The sequence below is a fragment of the Macaca nemestrina genome, chromosome 7, assembly GCF_043159975.1.
Source record: "Macaca nemestrina isolate mMacNem1 chromosome 7, mMacNem.hap1, whole genome shotgun sequence".
In the NCBI taxonomy this organism is placed as follows: domain Eukaryota; kingdom Metazoa; phylum Chordata; class Mammalia; order Primates; family Cercopithecidae; genus Macaca; species Macaca nemestrina.
In genome coordinates, this window is record NC_092131.1 from 139877586 (window position 1) to 139897399 (window position 19814).

Below are 19814 nucleotides of genomic sequence, written 5' to 3' on the forward strand. Positions count from 1 at the left end.
GAATAAATAGCTTTTGGCCATACTGCTCAGCCTGGTGTGTTCCTGTTTCCTTCACTGGCTCCTGGAGTTTGTGCCACTGAACGGGGAGCGCCAGAGTATCTGAACATGTCCAACCGGGCTGATGGGGACCTTCCAGGCCTGTTACCTGTATGCTGCCTGGTGACACCTGAGGGATTCCACGGGGACTGCCGTGGTGCCTGTGGGGCACAGTCCAGCCCTGACAGCCAACAGGCTCAGAAGCCTGATCTACTGGTGGCTGGGAAGGCAGGTACCAGCACCCAAGGGCACTGACTTCCATCCAGCCCAGGCGTCTTCCATTCCATCCTCCTCCCTCCCTTGCCTGTCTGTGCCTGGTGGCCTGTTTTTTCTGTCCCTCCAGAGTGCCAGCTGCCCTGCAGGCTTCCTCCAGGCTGAGTTAATGGCCCTGCGCCCTTGTGGCGAGAACCAGCTTCACAGGATGAGCCAGCTAAGCTCCAGGGGCTTTCCAGGAAAAGTGTCCCTTGGAAAGGATGTGGCCTTTTCACTGCTCCCAACAACACTCTGTTAATAATGGCTTGGCCCTTCCCCTCCCCTGAGTTCCACAGAAAACACAGCTAGCAGAGGACGCATTTCCCGTCATTCAGGATGGGTTTGATTATCAGCCGAGGGACAGCAGGACTGGTAGAGACTGTCAGGCCACATGGCTGCCTGCACAGTACACCCATGCTTGGCAGGGGACTGAAGGGATGGCGGGGGCTGGCTGTCCACAGGCCGGGCATGACAGGGAGGCCTCACTGGAGGTGGCACACTTTGGAGGGGCAACATTCCTGTTGGCTACTGAACTCTTCCTTTGGGCAATAAGTTGAATGTCAAAATGAGGAACTATGGGTCATTTACCTTGATGTGATATACCTGGCTCCTTGCCAAAGGATACCTTACTTTTGGTTTTGCTAAGGGAAGAGGAGACAAAACATGAAGGCACTTGTTGACTAAAAGGAAGTCTTGAAAAATGCTTCAGCATTGAAAAGAGAAATGGAAAAACTAGAAAAGAAACCATACTTCCCAGAAGCTCAAGAGAAAATGTCCCCTCTTTCCATATGGCCCACAGATGCCAACTGTGGGAGAGGGTGGCATGTTTAAAAACAGGCAGAATAAGAACCTATTCACAAGCCAGAGATTTGGAAGTGACATTAGCTACCCCTCTCTCCAGATATAGGGGAAAGTACAGATCCTTGGAAACCCTAGACCTCAGTCTATATTACTGGATTCTCTTTTGAGCAGCAGCTTGGAAAGGCAAAGATGGGGAAGATTTTTAACTTCACTTCCTATGAATTATGCAGCTTCTTGCTAAGCATGGTTGAGAGTTTATTTGGGCAGGAGAGATTATGTGCAGGAACCTAAGAGGAGCCTGCTCTGAAGAATGCTGTCAGCATCAAAAGGGGCGGAGGAGGAGCTGGAATACAACACCCAAACTCCACAGACTCCAGGGCACATCTTGGGAGAGGTTCCAAATGTGGGCCCTAGTGATGCCATCTGCAGCAGAGAGAGCAAGTTCCAAAGAAGATGGGACAAGGTGCCGTAATTTGATGGTGAAATATCTTTATCAAATTTTGATAATAGTATATAACTCTGTGTGTATTAATTTCATTAATATGTATTTCAGGAAAAGTGGATAAACTCTAATAATCTCTTCCATAATATGTGTATATAAGTGAGTGAGGATGCCGCAACTGCCTACCTAGCAATCCTAAATTATCCAACTAGCACTCAGGGGAGCTGTAAACTTTAAGGGTCTATATATTTAACCACTACTCAGGTCACTGGGCTCCCTAGCCCAAGTATAGTTTCAGCCAATCTGGCAGCATGGACCCAAATTCGGGGTGATCAAAATCAGTCTTCCTCTGATACATACACAGAATACCCCACCCACCCCAGCCTTGCACCCAACTACAGCCCAACTTTCAAGTTCATTATCGTGATCCCTGCCCTTTGGAGAGCATCACATAATTCACAAGTAGCTGATTGAAGAGCAGGGAGTTGGTTTCATTCATCTTTTTCCTCTTTATTTCTAGCCTACTGCATGGTGTGGTCAGGCTCTGAACACTTATTATGGAATAAAGGAGAAAGGGGAGAAGAGGGAGAGAGTTGGAAGACAGCTAAAATATGCTTGTGTCTAAACAATGAAAAGGAGAGAGAATACTGCAAGATGACTCTTTCCCCTCTTGAAGCCCTCTTACTAACCTCATGCCTTTTTCTTTCCTTATTCTTGCCCTTATCCTTCTTCCAGTGACCCATTCTCTCTCCACTTTTGATGTCACTGATCTTTTCCTGTTTGGGGCCTTATTTCTACCCCTATTTGCTTGCAAGACTATCTACCTTTCTTTTTCTCATTCTCTGCGTATCTCATCTGTTTGTCTGATTTTTACAAATTTGATCTCTTATTCTGTCATCTGATAACTTTTTTCTTTTAAGAAGGAATGGCAGGGCCTCAGGAGAGCCAACGGGTAAAAGAGTAGATAAGAGAAAGAACATCATCTAATGTTTCCCACAGGGGCAGGGCCCATTCATCCCTTCTCCCCATGCTTTGTCCCAGTAGGTCAGAAGTGGTCAGTCAAGGGTATCCTATCTCATCTCTCTCTGGGCTCCTTTGAGTTGTCCTCCTGACCTACTACCTACTGTTACCATCAACATGGAAGCTAACCCTTTCAGGCACTACCCAGTTTCTGTTGTTAACTGATCTACCTCAAAGAGGCAGTCCCAGGCCCTAATTTTGAACAGCAGTGAAGACATACATTCTACAAAAGTCAAGAGAACTCCGTGTTTTTCCCACAGTTTGCTTCCCCAGAAAACTGACACCTGAGAACTCCATATACCCAAATCTAGTCTTGGTTCGGAGGTTTCTAGGCAACTTCCTAACACATGCACAGAGGCTACCTCTAAGGGGTGAATCCTAGTTTCGTCTCCCAAGTCCAGCTTCACCCTAAGATCAGCTCCACTAACTCTAAAGAACCTTATGGTACAGGAGCTATTTCTCATTCATCTTAGAACCATGGATTCTCTGTTTGAATAATAAAATAACTTCCCTAAAGGCATTAAAATTTAAGTTTATTTTCGAAAGCATTGTAATACGTAGAAAAGTTTAGGGAAGAAGCAGTTGCTTGCTGTACAGAATGAATCTATTGGTGTCATATCTAAGAAAAACCATTGTCAAATCCAAAGTCATGAAGATTTACCTCTATGTTTTCTTCTAAAACTTTTATGGTTTTAGCTCTTACATTTAGATCATTGATCCATTCTGAGTTCATTGTGTATATAGTGTAAGAGTTCAACTTCATACTTTCGCATGTGGCTGTCTAGTTGTCCAAGCACCATTTGTTGAAAATACTATTCTTTCAACAATATTTGAAATATATTTCAATTCAAAATTCAACAATATGTGTCCAAGCACCATTTGTTGAAAATACTATTCTTTCAAATGGTCTTGGTGTCCTTGTTGAAAATCAGTTGACCCTACTTGTATGGCTTTCATCCTGGACTCTCAATTCTATTCCATTGCTTTATATGTCAATCTTGTGCTAGTACCACACTGTTTTGATTACTGTGGCTTTGTAGTAAGTTTGAAATCAGGAAGTGTTTGAATTCCACTTTTATTCCTCTTTTTCAAGATTTGTTCTATTTGAGGCCCATTTGCAATTCCATATGAATTTTGGGATGAGCTTTTCCATTTCTGCAAAAAAGATCATTGGGGTTTTGATAGGGATTGCATTGAATTTTATTTGTAGATTCTTTAGGATTTTTAAAATATATATTGGGCATTATTGCTATCTTAAAAATATTAAGTCTTCCAGTCCATAAATATGGAATGTTTTTCCATTTATTGGTGTCTTCAATTTCTTTTAGCAGTGTTTTGTAGTTTTCTGTGTATAAATCTTGCACTGCATTGGTTAATTTTAGTCCTAAGCATTTTATTATTTTTGATGCTATTACAAATGAAATTCTTAATTTTCTTTTTGGGTTGTCCATTGCTAGTGTATAGAAATAAAACTGATTCTCTGCCTTGTACCCTAACTCTGCTGAGTTAATTTCTTAGCTCTAATAATTTTATTTGTAGATTCTTTAGGATTTTTGTATATATATATATAGAATCATGTCATCTGTGAATGGTTTTACTTCTTCCTTTTCAATTTGGATGCACTCTCTTTTTCTTGTCTAATTGCTCTGGCTAGAAGTTCTAGTACAATGTTGAATAGCACTGGTGAAAGTGGGCACCCTTGTCTTGTTCCTGATCTTAGAAAAATATTTCAGTCTTTTACTACTGAGTATGATGTTAACTGTAGTTTTTTAAAAATGAATACCCTTTTATCATGTTGAAGAAGTTCCCTTCTACTAGTCATAGTTTTCTGAGTGTTTTTATCACTAAGGGGTATTGGAGCTTGTCAAATGCTTTTCCTGCATCAATTGAAATGATCATGTGGGGCCAGGCACAGTGGCTCATGCCTGTAATCCCACCATTTTGGGAGGCCAAAGCAGGTGAATTGCCTGAGCTCAGGAGTTTGAGACTGGCCTGGCCAACATGGCAAAACCTTGTCTCTACTAAAAGTACAAAAATTAGCTGGGTGTGGTGGTGCGTGCCTGTAGTCCTAACTACTAGGGAGGCTGAGGCCACAGAATTGCTTGAACCTGGGAGGCAGAGGTTGCAGTGAGCCGAGATCACGCTACTGCACTCTAGCCTGGGTGACAGAATGAGACTGTCTCAAAGAAAAAAAAAAAGATCACGTAGACTTTTTCTCTTCATTCTATTAATGCGGTAGGTATATTATATTATTACATTGATTTTTGTACGTTGAACCACTCTTGCATTCCTGGAATAAATTTCTATATTCTGTTATTATGCTTTACTGTCTCATCTTTTACATATTTTCTCCTGTCATGTTTATTTCCTGCTATATGTGTACATATTATCTCCGCATTTGTCTTTTTCCACACTTGTCACTCTTAATTACTATTTTGTGTCTCTTTTATTGCTTGCATGTTTGGCTGATTTTCCTAGATAAGCACATTATATTTCACTGTCACAGGCAGACTAGAACCAACTCAGCAATGGAGGGCGGAAGGACTCAAGGCAAAATGTAGTAGTTAACCAATTACAGAGGCAGAACACACTAGCTTAAGTCAAGATGAGGTTGCAATGTCTATTTGTCCCATGCCACAATACCTGTGAATCAAGAATGCTGACCTCCCTGGAATCTTCTTAAGATTCTGCCCTAGAGAATGGGGAAAAGAGCTACCATCCTTAGGGTGTTGATATGAACTATTGAGAGGCTCCTTGACCAATGGGAGCATGTCTCTGTGACAGCATTTTGGGAATTTAAGGAGCATCAGGAAAGCCTCACTTTGTTAAAGAGGTTAAGTAAACTAAACCCTGCTAATAATGCATTTGAGTATACCAGCTTCATATCCTTAGGTGAAGAGCCTGGACCTTCTTAAACATTAAACACTCTGGGATAGAAATGATCAGATCTTTATGTCTACATGAGTATGTTGTGAGAAGAAGGAGAGACAGAAGAGGAAGGTCAGAGGTACAGGGGAAGAGATTCTTTTTTTTTTTTTTTTTGAGACGGAGTCTCGCTCTGTCGCCCAGGCTGGAGTGCAATGGCCGGATCTCAGCTCACTGCAAGCTCCGCCTCCCGGGTTCACGCCATTCTCCTGCCTCAGCCTCCCGAGTAGCTGGGACTACAGGCGCCCGCCACCTCGCCAGGCTAGTTTTTTGTATTTTTTTAAGTAGAGACGAGGTTTCACCGGGTTAGCCAGGATGGTCTCGATCTCTTGACCTCGTGATCCACCTGTCTCGGCCTCCCAAAGTGCTGGGATTACAGGCTTGAGCCACCGCGCCCGGCCGAGATTCTTTAAAAAGGGCAAAACATGCACAAAATGTAGGTCGAGAGAACTATAAACAAACTTCCCCATTGTACAAACGAGCCCAGGGTGAATTCTGAGAGGGGGATCCAAGCAAACAGTGAATTTGCCTTCTACAATTAGGATGCGAATTCCCCTTAAAAAAGGTGTATGCTCAGACATGCCTAGCACAAGTCATAAGACACAGGATTCAGAAAAGACACTAGAAAAATCTCTCTTCCAAATGATGTTTAGTTTTCTGGTTCTAGCTATGCTACATTAAGGCTTTCCCAGTCTCCATCAGCAGGGGAAGGAGTATAAGGCATTGTTGCAAGTCTGAATTCCTGATGTGCAGCCCCCAGCTCTAAACCTTTCAACATAAACCCATCAAGGAGTGTGTTTCTGGTCCCAATCCTGGATCCCACAGATTTGACTGCTATGAGGTCTCCCTGTCCCTTATTTTTTTCCCTAAAATCTGATTTTGGTCTTACTGCAAACCCTTGAATTCTCATAAGATAGATGTATCAGGGAAATTCTAACTCCTAAACCTAAACAAAATAACTGTAAAAAATACCAGAAGAATTGTATTTCAATCAAGTTTTCTTATTTTAAATTGCTATAATGTATTTATTTTTTATTTTTTAACTTTGAAGTTCAAGGGTACGTGTGCAAGTTTGTTACATAGGTAAACTTGTGTTGTGGGGGTTTGTTGTACAGATTTTTTTTTTTTTTTTTTTTTGGTCAGCCAGGTATTAAGCCTAGAGCCCGTATACCCATATTCCTGATCCTCTCCCTCCTCCCACCCCAACCCTCCGATAGGCTTCAGTATGTGTTGTTTTTCTGTATGTGTCCATGTATTTTCATCATTTAGCTCCCACTTGTGAGAACATGTGGTGTTAGGTTTTCTGTTCCTGCATTAATTTGCTAAGGATAATGGCCTCCAGCTCCATCCATGTTCCTGCAAAGGGCATGATCTCATTCTTTTTTATGGCTGCATAGTATTCCATGGTGTATATATATGTACCACATTTTCTTGATTTAGTCTGTCACTGGTGGGCATTTAGATTGATTCCATGTCTTTGCTATTGTGAATAGTGCTGCAATGAACATATGCGTGCGTGTATCTATAACAGAATGATTTAGAGTCCTCTTGGTATATACCCAGTGATAGCATTGCTGGATCAAATGGTATATCTGTCTTTAGGTCTTTGAGGAATTGCCACACTGTCTTTCACAATGGTTGAACTAATTTACACTCCCACCAATAGTGTATAAGCATTCTTTTCTCTACAACCTTTCCAACAACGTCTCTTATTTTTTGACTTTTTCCTAATAGCCATTAAATTGCCTTTAACTCCTAATTTCCAGCCATTCCTTGTCTGATTTTAGGTGACAGAGCTGCTGACAATTAGATTTGCTCCAAGGATGACTCCAGTGATAAACGCCATAATGGCTCCATCTTTGCCCAGCCATTTTGCCAACCAGGAGAATGAACATTCATCCCTCCAGGGACAGGTAGGGAAACCAGTAGGAATCCCACTCCATCAGTGTGATCTTCAGGTGGGAAGGGGAGCGGTTGAGTCCCTGCACTGCAGGTGGAGGCTCACCTCCAGAGCTCATCGTGGGGGAATAGCCTAGCCTTAAAAAAACTATTCATACACAATTTTCAAGCTTGTTTAATGTCAGTATGATTCTAGATCCTTCTGGATGATTGATATTGGAGATGCAGTAGAAAGGGGTAGCTCTGAGTACCGAAGAGGTGGGAAGAGGGTACTGCAAGAATACAGTCCCCCATTTCACAAGCTGATCTTCTGATTTTTATTGACTGATTGATTGAAATGGGGTCTTGCTCTGTTGCCCAGGCTGGAGTGCAGTGGCACAATCATAGCTTATTGGAGTCTCAACTCCCTGGGCTCAAGCAATCCTTTTGTGTCAGCCTCCCAAGTCCCCAGGCTGCTCTCAAAGTCCTGGGGTGAAGCAATCCTGCCTCAGCCTCCCAAAGTGCTAGGATGGCAGGCGTGAGCCACCGAGCCCAGCCCTATACTGAGGACACTGAGAGGAGGCTCCCAGTCATGCAGGGCAGAAGCTACCAACCAGAGGAATCCCACCCTAAGGCAGCCAGGTCCAAGATCTGTTTCTATCAGGTCATGGAGGGACTGTGAGTTTAGGAGTAGGGGTGAGGTTGAGTGGTGTCAGGTTTCAGAAGTAACTCTAAGACTTTTCTCCATTTTAAGTCTGCTTGGGAGCATTTCTGTTCATTTCCCTACAGCAAAGCCACTCAGCAGCACCTACACTGTTTCAGGTCACTTAAATGGTACCCAAGGTCAGGGCTGGATTTTAACTTTTTAACTGGATTAGAAAGGAAGGCTAGTTGGGAGCACATCAGCTAGTACTCACCAGAAGCAACATGTGCAGAAAAGAGTTAACATAGTAGGCTTGAGACTGCTATCCTTGAAAAGGATACCTTGGCTGCTATCTGGGACCTTGGGTTTAGGGTTCCACACTTTTAGGGGTCGAGTTGAGTGGGAGAGAAGAAGGAGAAAAACAATTTTCTATTATTTGGTCCCAATATATCCTTGTCTCTTTCCATTTCCGCTCCTTTAAGACACAACCCTTAAACTACTTTTCTCATATCTCGTTTTTCTTCTCTCAGAATTATAGAAAGAGATTATTTCTAAAGAAGCTCACCAGCTGTACCAGAGATGCCTATATAGTCTGTTTGAATGACTCTATTGGGCTATATTTTCTGTTTGAATGACCATCTTCCAGTTGATAGCAGTGCTCTTCTTGTCTGCTCATTTCTGATGCTGTGAGTTTTGATTTGTGTCTTCACTGCCTTCTTTTCATCTTTTTTTCAGATTCGTCTCTCCCCTTTCCCTCTGCTATGGTATCGATCTACATTTTTTGTTTGTTCTGAAGCTGTTCTTGAATCTGTTTCTGTATTTGTCTCTGACATAATCTCAGCACTTGAATGTTTGTGTGTCTTCCTTTCACAGCTAAATGCATTCAAAGACATCTTTTCTAGGGAGGCCTGGAGAATTAAGCCATCTGAGTACATGAGCAGAACTACTTCAATCATCTATTTGTGATCAAAGAACAACTTTGTTGTTGTTGTTTCCGGGCTCCAGTGGGTCAGAAATGATTAGATAGTACTCATGTTTGTCAAAATCTGTGCCCCGACCTGGCTGCCTGCAGGCTCTCCTAGATTCTATCAACAAAGACACACTAACATCCTTCAACAAAAAGCTATCAAGAAGTGGTTTCAATACATGTGTGGAGAAAACACAAGTAAGACGACGACGACAACAACAACAACAAAACCCCAAAATTTTAAAAACCAGAAAAAAAATAGAAAAAGGTGTTTTCAAGCCCCACAGCTGACCACTACTAAGAGTCAATATTTCCAAAGCCCACTATTTTGATGAAATACTTGGAAGCTCCCTGGCCTCTCCTTTTTGACCGGTCTCTTTGGCAGCTGAGACACAGCCAATGGTATTAAAACAAAGCAACAGTGACCTTCCTCCCCACCTCCTACCCTTGCTGCAAAGGCAGAGCCCAGTACCCTAATACACACGTGCGACTGACTCAGCCCCAAAAGGTTGTCCATCACTCCTGGCAGTGTTTCCAGGGCTTCCAGACAGGGCTCCAAGGCTTCCAGGGAGGGTTTCTCCAAGGATTTCAGCAGGGGCTCCAAGACTTCCTTTGAGAGGTTTTAAACAGTTTATGTTAAGATTTCAAGGAGTCCCTTGCAGGAGCTATGAGACTTATCAAGGTTTCCAAATTTCCACTTATAGGCCCCAGTGGAGGCCATAGATTTATTCTGCGGGCTTTTAGATATTTTGGGCAGCAGCTTCTAGCACTGTCTTCTTCTACAAGGTCTCAGGGAGTAGCTGATCATTATTAATCAGGGAGGCTTCTAGAGGATCCTGTCAGCATATGCTTTCCTCAGCCCCCTCTTTTCATTCAGTCATTCAGCAGACATTTAAAGGGTACTATATTCTAGGCATTGGGCTGGGTCAAACTTATGCCACACAGCATCAGCCTCAAAGAGCTCACAGACATGGCTGCTCCCAGGACTCTCCTGCTGGAGGGGGCTGCCACCATCGGTTGCTGTCTTCAGCTCCCACAAGGCCCCTCATCTATAAAGCCTTGCTTCCCTGCCAGGTGGAATAGCTCAGGGTTCATCTTTCAGTTCCGTGACTGTGCAGCAGTTAGTCTCAGAGTCCCCAGTGCCAATTTTGTTCCAAGCTCTTTCAAGAAGTTTACTAAAACCTCCTGTGGAGCGGCACTAGGAGACTAAATCTCTGTCACCCCACCAGTGACAATTCTCAGGCTCTCTGGCCCTTGTTTGGCTACACTCTTTTTTTTTTTTTTGAGACGGAGTCTCGCTCTGTCACCCAGGCTGGAGTGTAGTGGCGCGATCTCGGCTCACTGGTGCCCGCCACCACGCCCAGCTAATTTTTTGTATTTTTAGTAGAGACGGGGTTTCACTGTGTTAGCCAGGATGGTCTCGATCTCCTGACCTTGTGATCCACCTGCCTCGGCCTCCCAAAGTGCTGGGATTACAAGAGTGAGCCACCATGCCCGGCCTTGGCTACACTCTTGAGGCAATGGTAGGGACCCTAAAAGACCAAGAGTCTGAAAAGGTCTTTTAGCCCTAATGCCAATCCCACCCAGCCACACTTTGCTAACAAAGTAGTCACACTTTCCAAGACTTTTCAAATTTATTCCTGCGAATCAAATTCCATAAGCCACAACTGAATAGGAATATATTCTTTAATGAAACACACCTGGAGCGGGTTTGCCACTCTCTAATAAGTCAGAGAAGCTCTGATGGGGTTTTGGAAAGTACATGACATCACAGTGGGTACCAGGAGAGGGCCATGCCTGGAAAAAAGAGCAATAATAATAACAGCTACCTTGATAGCTGTGCAACAGATAACTGTTGAAGCAGTCTACAAATATTTTCTAGGGAACTCGTTTTACCTGCCCAACGTCCCTATGAGGTAGGTACTATTGTTTCATCCTCACTTTACACTTAAGAAATGGAGAAACTGAGATTGTAAGTAACTTGTTCAATGTCACACAGCTGGTATAATAGCAAGGCTTGAACCCTGGCAGTCTGGCCAGAGACTCTGAGCTCTAATGCCTGCACCTCTCCAAGGTGACTGGAAATGTCTCTTACAATACTTCCATTTCCTGTCAGATTTCTTTTTTTTCTTCCTTTCAAATTTTCTTCCATGATATTGGTTCAGCTACTGAAGACCACTTTTGGTCCTGGAGAGAAGGGACAGGAGGGCTTATTGTTCCTTCCCTCAATGTTCCTGAAACAAAATTTTCTCTCTACTTTTCCACCCCGGCCCATTTAGTCAACCCTTCTAATTGGGCCTTACTCTGTTTCCCCCTCTCAAAATATGAATCCTTGCAGACATCTTTCTTACCTTCTCTCGAAGCTGAGAATGGAGGGAGAGGACTGGTCTGCCAAGGGAGCCAACCCTAAGGCCAGAGAAGGGAGCCCCTGGGTGCTCAGCGGGGTCTGAGCCTCAGTGTCTGAATCTGCCTGTGTGACTCTGGCGTCTTGGGGGGCTCTCTGACACCCTCTCCCTTGCCCTCTCCTGTTAGATCCCTTGTCTTTCACAGCTCTCTTCTCTGTTACTGTCTCCTGGCCTGTTTGTCTCTCCACCCATCTGCCCACCATCCATGTCCACCTTTTTGCTGCTGGAGTTGCTTTTTGGGGCCTGGCTTTCCTTCTTTCACCATCTCCTTGTCTCTGGACGCTTCTCAGTTTATTCTTTCTGGATGTATCTTGCTGAGGATGTGTCTGCGTCTGATTCTAGCCTATTTTTTTTCTAAAAGGCTAAAAGGGGAAAGGAGCTCATGACCCCAGGATAAAATCCATTCTTTTGTAACATGGTGTGAAGGCCCTTGCATCTGTCTTCACTTCTGCTCTTGCCACTGCTGCCCTGTAAGGCAGTGCTGCAGCCATAAGGAACTTAATTTTTTCCCTAAATGTGCTCCACCCCTCACAGGTTCTGTTCCCTCCACCGGAAAGACTTTGCCATGCCAAACCTGCTATTCAGCTAACTCCCACTCATTTTCAAGCCTCAGACACAGCTTCCTCTAGGAAAACAGCCCCTGGCCCAGGTGTGTCTTGCATGTGCTTCCAGCCCATATTGCTGTGAAAGCAATGGTCATGTGTATTGAATTTGCCTATTTACTTACTGTGTCTCCCCCGTTGCACTTTGCTCTTTGAAGGCAAAGAATGACCTTCCTTCAAGAGAACATAGTGAGAAGACTGCTTTTGGCATCATTCCTTATCAACTGTTCTCTCCCCACATCATCCTCTGAAATGTTGGCTCTTTTCTGCCTGATTTGGGGATTCTACAAGCCCAAATACTAATGCTTCCTCCTCCAAGTCCCAAGAAACACCCTTGAGGGTATTTCTTCTAAAACTTCTCATGTCAGTCTATTTTTTTAAATCATGGAAGAAGGTGAGATTGAGTAGGAGTTTCATGGGGGTCCTTCCGATAACCATCTTGGTGGCTCCACTTACAGGCAGGAAACCTAGATAAAATCAATCACATATCGATAACCCTTACCCATGTTCAATATAAACTTCAAGCATTTTTCAAAGGGAGGCATAATATCTCATTCACAAAAAATTTTTGAAATGTTTCTTTCATGTATATCTACATATGTGTATATATGTGTGTGTATGTATGTGTGTATACATGTGTACAGATTAGTGACCTATAGATAGCTCTACAAAAGGCTTTATTCATATGTAAGCATAGGATAGGGATGTAGAATGAGTCCTGGATGACAGACAGCACCTTGAACCTGGCTTTTCTGGCTGCATCTGAGAAATTGTGAGTTAGGGCCATGGGCTGGGTTCTGAGAGGACCTAATCAGTTCCAAGCACCTTAAAATCCAAGCTGTGAAGTTTATATATTCTTCTAAAGAAAAATGTCTCCTTTAGTAGTGGTAGCCAAAGAAAAACTACATTTTTGCCTGGCAGAAGTGATAGCCTATTACTCCACCTGTAGTACCTGCTTGTTGAATGAATAGTTGAACGTTGCCCAGCCAATTCGTATATCATTGTTTCCTTGCGTGTTCCCCAATCCTAGAGAGGGCTTGAGCCTTTGATATGCTTTGGATGTTTGTCCCCCTCAAATCTCACATTGAAATGTGCTCCCCAATGTCGGATGTGTGGTCTAGCGGGAGGTGTTTGGGTCATGGAGTCAGAATCCTCATGAATGGCTTGGTGCTGTCCTCGTGGTAATGTGTGAGTTCCCACTCCGAGTTCATGTGAGATCTGGTTGATGGAAAGAGCCTGGCACCTCCTCCCTCTCTCTTGCTCACACTCTCACCATGTGCTATGCTGGCTCCTCCTGAGCCTTCCACCATGAGTAAAAGCTTCCTGAGGCTATCACCGGAAGCAGATGCTGGCAGCATGATTCTTGTACAGTCTGCAGAACTGTGAGCCAAATAAACCTCTTTTCTCTATTAATTACTGAGTCTCAGGTACTTCTTCATAGCAACACGAATTGACTAACACAGCCCTGTACTTTTTCATGAACTGACTAACACAGCCCTGTACTTTTTCATGAACTGACTAACACAGCCCTGTACTTTTTCAAGTTTCTATTGCTGGCTTCACCACCACCAACTAGAGCCTCCAGCAGGGCTCACCCTGCCCTGGTCTCTCTCCTGGCAGAGTCAGCTTCCCGCAGCTGATCCTATACCAGTTCTCCAGGCAGACAAAAGCTCAGAATTACCCTCTCCGTTCTGCACACAGCAGTGCCCAGGACAGTCCTGTGTTTTAAGCCCTTCTTCATACAGTAGCTCTCTTGAGGAACTTATGCAACATTGGCGAGATAAGACTCTCACAGCAGTCTCCCTTTCAATGATTTTGTTAGCTGTTTTAGACATTTACATTGAAATTCTAAGATTATTTTGTCGAATTTTGAAACAACAAACAAAAGGGATCCTTTAGAAGGTATTTTTAAATCTCCCACTGAATTGCGATACAGAGAGAGAGAGAGAGAGAGACAGGGTCCTGCTCTGTCACCCAGGATGGAGTGCAGTGGTGCAATCACAACTCACTATAACCTTGAACTCCTGGGCTCAAGTGATCTGTTCCACCCCAGCCTCCAAAGTAGTTAATTTTTTAAAGTAAATTTTTTTTTTTTTTGTAGAGACAGGATCTCACTGTGTTGCCCAGGTTGATCTCACACTCCTGGCCTCAAGCGATTTTCCAACCTCGGCTTCCCAAAGTGCTGGGATTATAGGCGTGAGCCACCCTCCCCAGGCTGAGTTGTGTTTTTAAAATCAAGGTTCTCTTTGCATGTCTAATAGTTTTTGCTTATTAAAACACATTGGTGCTGGATTGTGTAGTGTGTCTGTTTTTTACATAATTTATTCAATCTAGCCTAATAAAATACTGCTACTACTATTTCTGCGTGTGTGTGTGTATTTGGATTTGTCAGCTACTTTATTTTCAACTCCTTTGGAAGCATTTTGTTTTAAGTATATTTCTTGTTCAACAATATATTAAATAACATATGGGAAAAAACAAAACCCAATAACGTAGTCTCTCAATTAAAAAATTCAACCCATTCACATTTCATAAAATAATTGTTATATTCCCTTTTATTTTTTTATCTTATTTTACGTTTACCATTTATTTATATCCTTTTTTAAATTTTCCTTCTTTTCCACTTATTCTCCCCTGTGTCCCCTGTTGATTTAGAAATTCTACTCTATTTTTCCATTCTGCTCATAATTACCTCCCAGTTTGTAACACTCATGATCAGACACGTATTTCTTTACTAGTAAATAAAAAGGCATATTCCTCTACATGCCCCCTGCCGCACACACACAAATTCCACAATAGTCACAGAGAGACACATGTCCCATGTTTATGTCCAGCTACTCAGGCACACCTGGTTGGGGGCCAAACAAGCATAGTGGGCTCAGACCTGAGAATGGGACTCCAGGGGCCCAAAGTCCCTGTCTCCATTGATAGGCTAGCTCTGACAATCCCCAGTTACTGATACTCAAAACCCCATTTTTAAAGCTGGAGCTGTCTCTCTCAGACTTAATACACCTGTCATCAGACCTCTCAGAAAAGGTCAGATGGGGACAGATTTGGGAGTGAGAGGATAAAGGGGTGCCCCAGGGCATGGGGGAGAAGGGTATAAGAAATAGTGAAATGTGCCCAAGAGAAGTTGAGGGATGATGTTTGACTGTAGGGCCACTCTGCCTGGTAGGAGTGTCCCTCAGCAGGTACAGAAGCTCTCCAACGCCAAAGCCTGGTGAGGCGCTGTGTCCTGGACATGCATGGGAGAAGAGAAAAGGCAAGACAGGGAAGAGTGCCCTGAAGGGTCACAGCAGGGAAAGGAGGAGAGGGCGCGGTGGGGGATATGGTCGGCATGGAGGGTGGATGAAGAGCCCCTGCTATAGAGGCAGGGCTTCAGGCAGAGGTCCCAGACAGACTGGGCTTCCAGACTGGGGCCTTCTTGTTGTGGAGGAGGTGGGATTTGGACTAGGGAGGAGCGGACAGTAGCCCGGGGTCTTGTGACTCAAGTATTTCCTCTTAGGGAGTGTAGAAGCATGTGGAGACAGGTCAGAATGGGATTGGGAATGGGAGGGCCTCTTATATTTGGCCCTCAGCTGGGCACTCCTTAGGAGGTTGGGTCACAGCCTGAGCAAGACCCTCCATGCCCTCTGGGTGAAGGTGGACTCCAGCTCTGGACAGACTCCTCCAGAGACCTGGGACCCTGGACCCCAGCACACCTGAACGGGCTGTAAGGGTCAGGAACACCCATCCTTCCTCACAGTCTGCAAAGGGCCCTTTGGAAAGGAAAACATCTTAGCTCCACTCCCTCATACTTGAGTCCAGGAGGAGTCCAGGAATCAGAAGATAATAGGACTTGTACTAAAGGGAGCTAGAGGAATCCAGGCTGGATGCTGGTGGAAAAGCAGGAGGAGCACTGCTAGCTCTCATTAGCTGAGCATTGACCTCGACAGGTGCTGTGACGTCATCACTAACGTGGAGATGAAAAACCAGAGGCTCTGAATTTAGATTGCTTTCCCAGGGTCGCACACTTAATAGGTGGGAGAGCTTACACAAAAGCTGTCTCTTTCTGATTTCAAAGCCGAATGTCTCAACTTCTACACCCTCCACAATTATTTTGAATACTTTAGCAGCTTTCATTTGGAGTCTGGCCTTACACTTATTATTGAATGGGAAAGGTGACCAAGGAAAGAACAGAATAGAGAGGACTGAAGAGAATAAGGGTGGGGGGAGCCCTTTGTGACTCGGGGCAGTGCTTCCCAGTTCACTTCTATACCTGCTTTCCTCATACACACACGTGTGCAGCTTTGGTTGATCACTCGGTTGGAGAGGTATTAAATAATCAATTAGGTTCCTCTTCCTCCCAAACCATGGAAGAACCCCCACCCACCCTGTCCACATCAGTCCCCCTCAGCTTCCCCTAAGCTTCCATGCCCCTCTCGCTTTCTGTCAGAACTGCACTGTGTGGAAAAGGCCTGTGGGCATTAGGAGGGGCCCCAGAAGAGCAGACAGACTTAATTAGATTGTCAAAGGGCTTGGTCTGTTCTTCCCCATTTCCACAATCTCAGAAGAGCAGACAGACTTAATTAGATTGTCAAAGGGCTTGGTCTGTTCTTCCCCGTTTCCACAATCTCTTCATATCTCTGCCCACCTTAAAATTAAAAATAAATTTAAAAATCTGGGCTGGGGGCAGTGGCTCACGCCTGTCATCCCAGTACTTTCAGAGTCCAAGGCTGGCGCATCACTTGAGATCAGGAGTTCAAGACCAGCCTGGCTAACAGGGCAAAACCCCATCTCTACTAAAAATACGAAAATTAGCCAGGTGTGGTGGTGGTGGGCACCTGTAATCCCAGCTACGCGGGAGGCTGAGGCAGGAGAATTGCTTGAACCTGGGAGGCGGAGGTTGCAGTGAGCCGAGATCACACCAGTGCACTCCAGCCTGGGCGACAGAGTGAGACTTCATCTCAAAAAAAAAAAAAAAAAAAAAAAAAAACCTACTATGCGAAAAATACAAAAAAAAAAAAAAAAAAAAAAGAAGACAATGCAAAACTCTCATGTCATCTATCACACATAAACTGTCACCATTTGGTCATATCTCTCCCTCTGCCCTGCGAAAGGATAAGTGTAAGAAACAAAGTTTAATTGTTGCCTTGTTGGGTGATTATAAAACCAGTGAAGTTTTTGTAAATAACTTGTTGTGTAGTATATGTTGTGTCTACTGTTTAAGTCATTGAAGTCTTCAAAGAACTCTACTTTGTGATTGTAATTTAAATAATGTAGGGATATTTATAATTAAACGAGGAATTAATGAGTAGATGTTCAATTAAAAATGCGTTTAGAGATAGTATCAGATGTGTGAGTATAATAAATTGAGCACAAAACAATACAAATAGTGGTGAGTATGGCTTCCTGGTGCAAAAAAGCCTTTGGACCTGTGAAGAGTTTCAACATAAAGGCTAAGAGGCAGGGGAGATACAGCAGAGAAGACATGAGAAAGCCCTAAGAGGCGCTAGAAGCAAGGGGACGACAGGCAACCAGATGCCCCAGGCGCTTCAGAACAAGCTGCCTCCTGCGGAGGCGGCAGGAGAGCCAAGTGGGCTCAGCCCCGGATGGCTGAGGGGACACCTAGAGGGTTCCAAGCAGGGGCAGGACAGGCCCGGTAGCAGGACCTCTTGACTAAGGGGAGAGGGACAGGGAGATGGCTTTACTTCCGAGGAGCGCTGCGCGGGGAGAGACCGGCACCCCGGTCATGGTGACCCAGGCGAGTGACACTGTCCAAAGTCACCGGAAGACATGCAACTGGAAGGGGTACAGGGGAGGAGGGTCCCGGGAACAGCATGCCTCGCTGGGCCCAGGCTCGGGCGAATCTCAGGGCATCCATGCGCCCGTGTTTATACCCTACGGCCGTGCGTGGAGCTGGGGGCCACCGCCGAAGCCCCCCAGGCAGGGCGCCCGGGGCTGGGGCTCCTCCCTGCACCCCGCCACGGAGGAGGGGCTCAGGGCGCCCGCCTCCCCTGACTCAGCGCCCAGCGGGGGCCCTGGCGCAGCCGCGGAAAGCCCGTTAGCCCCGGAAGCCCCTGGCGGCGGGCGCGGGAGACCCCTCTGGCAGCCGTTAAAGGGCGTTGCGTTCCCGCCCCGCGTCCTCCTTCCGTTAGGGTTGGATGGTGGGGGCTGGTTTTTATTTAGCAGGCGCCCCTATGCAGGAGGACGCCCACTGGAGCTCTGGAGAGTGGGACATCCCCAAACCTAAACTGTTAACTGAGACCTGGAACTGTAGCAGAGTCATATATTCTTCCTCTTCTTCTTCTTCTTCTTTTTTTTTTTTTTAAGACGGAGTTTGGTTCTTGTTGCCCAGGCTGGAGTACAATGGCGCCATCTCAGCTCACTGCAACCTCCGCCTCCCCCGTTCAAGTGATTCTCCTGCCTCAGCTTCCCGAGTAGCTGGGGTTACAGGCATGCGCCGCCACACCTGGCTAATTTTTTTTGTATTTTTATTAGAGACAGGGTTTCACTATGTTGGTCAGGCGAATCGTATATTCTTGTGGTGATAGTGGCCTTAGGAAAAACAAACGAAAAACCCCTTCTTGGATGACGTGAGGGAGAAGCCGCGGAAGCCTTGTTAAATAGTGCATCTGGCCTGTGGGGCGGCTTTTGCATAAACCCCTAGAAAATGTGAAAACTCTGTCACGGGAAGAAGGGGCTGTACAGTGGATGTTAAGTTGGGTGAAGTTTACGGTTCCATCCGTAAATACTGAGCTTCAGCTGCCAACCTCGCAGGCCACTGTTCTTCAGCTCAAAGCTGAGGATTTTGGATCAGATTTTCTGACGAGAGGGGAGCAGACATGCTTCCTGCTCTTTAAGCGATCTCCCTGGGATCCTAGTCATCCATCTAGTGAAGTCAAGAACCCATTAGGGTTCCACCGACCCCAGCCTTTTTGTGCCCAATTCACAGATTCTGCCAAGTCAGACAAGCCTAGGGGCTTCTACCACACACGACATACCTATTTTCTTTCTATTCCTTTCTTTTCCCTATCAAAGTCCTCTCAGGCTCTCATAATGATACAAACATGGATTTTACCATCCTCTATTAGACAGGAAAGACAATTCTTGAAATGACTTTTAAGTCACTTTAATGTCATTAGATAAGTCATTTAACAAGCGTGTTATTAAGTTTAAAAAATTAAAAGACTCTGGCCTTTGGTGACTTCCCTCCCTGGTGGGGCACTATACTTTGCTCTGTAGCTGTTGCAGCCTTTTTCTGGCCTGCAGGTTAAGTTGGGTGTGTGAGCTGCGCAAAAGCTCTATAGTCTGTTAATGAAGCAAACGCTGTGGGCCTGACTTGGAAATGCATCTGGATGTGGACTCACCCAAGTTGCTGGGCATCGTGGGATAGCAGGAGAGTGTTTTTCCTGAGACCAGAACAGGGAAAGTGAGAAAGGTTCCTGGCAACAGGGAACCTGAACGAAGGACGGACTTCCTTTACAATTTTGGGGAAGGGCGAGGGTTTGTTCTTAAAGCCCATTTTTAGAATAGGTTAAACCTATATACAAATAGTAGCATTCATGGTGGCAGTAATTAGAGAAGATTCATCACAGTTGTTGGGAACCTAAAGGAAACGAGAGTGGGGATGGGCAAGCCTGGAATTAGAAAAAATATGACCTCTTCCTTTCTCCTGAATTTTAGCACCTCGTCACTGTAAGCAGTCCTGGAATTCAGGAACAGTGTTACAGAGATAATTAAACAGTAGTTCAGGTATCATTTTCAAGGCGGTTAAGAATTTGGGATTCAGTCTTGCTGATGTTGAATCCCAAATTCAGCACCCTTCAGGGGTGTGGGTCTGGTGAGTGGTGTCAGAGTAGCA

General features: G+C 44.9%; 1 protein-coding gene across 1 annotated transcript in view; it reads left to right on the forward strand.

Annotated features, from left to right (window-relative positions):
• Positions 1-19814, forward strand: part of LOC105493034 (golgin subfamily A member 2-like) — a 66858-nt gene that overhangs the window by 13124 nt on the left and 33920 nt on the right. The window contains 1 exon segment of the mRNA XM_071099250.1: positions 1-19814. This exon segment is cut by the window's right edge and continues 8314 nt beyond it. Within this exon segment, the coding sequence (XP_070955351.1) occupies positions 1-80 (80 nt within the window). The 3' untranslated portion in view covers positions 81-19814.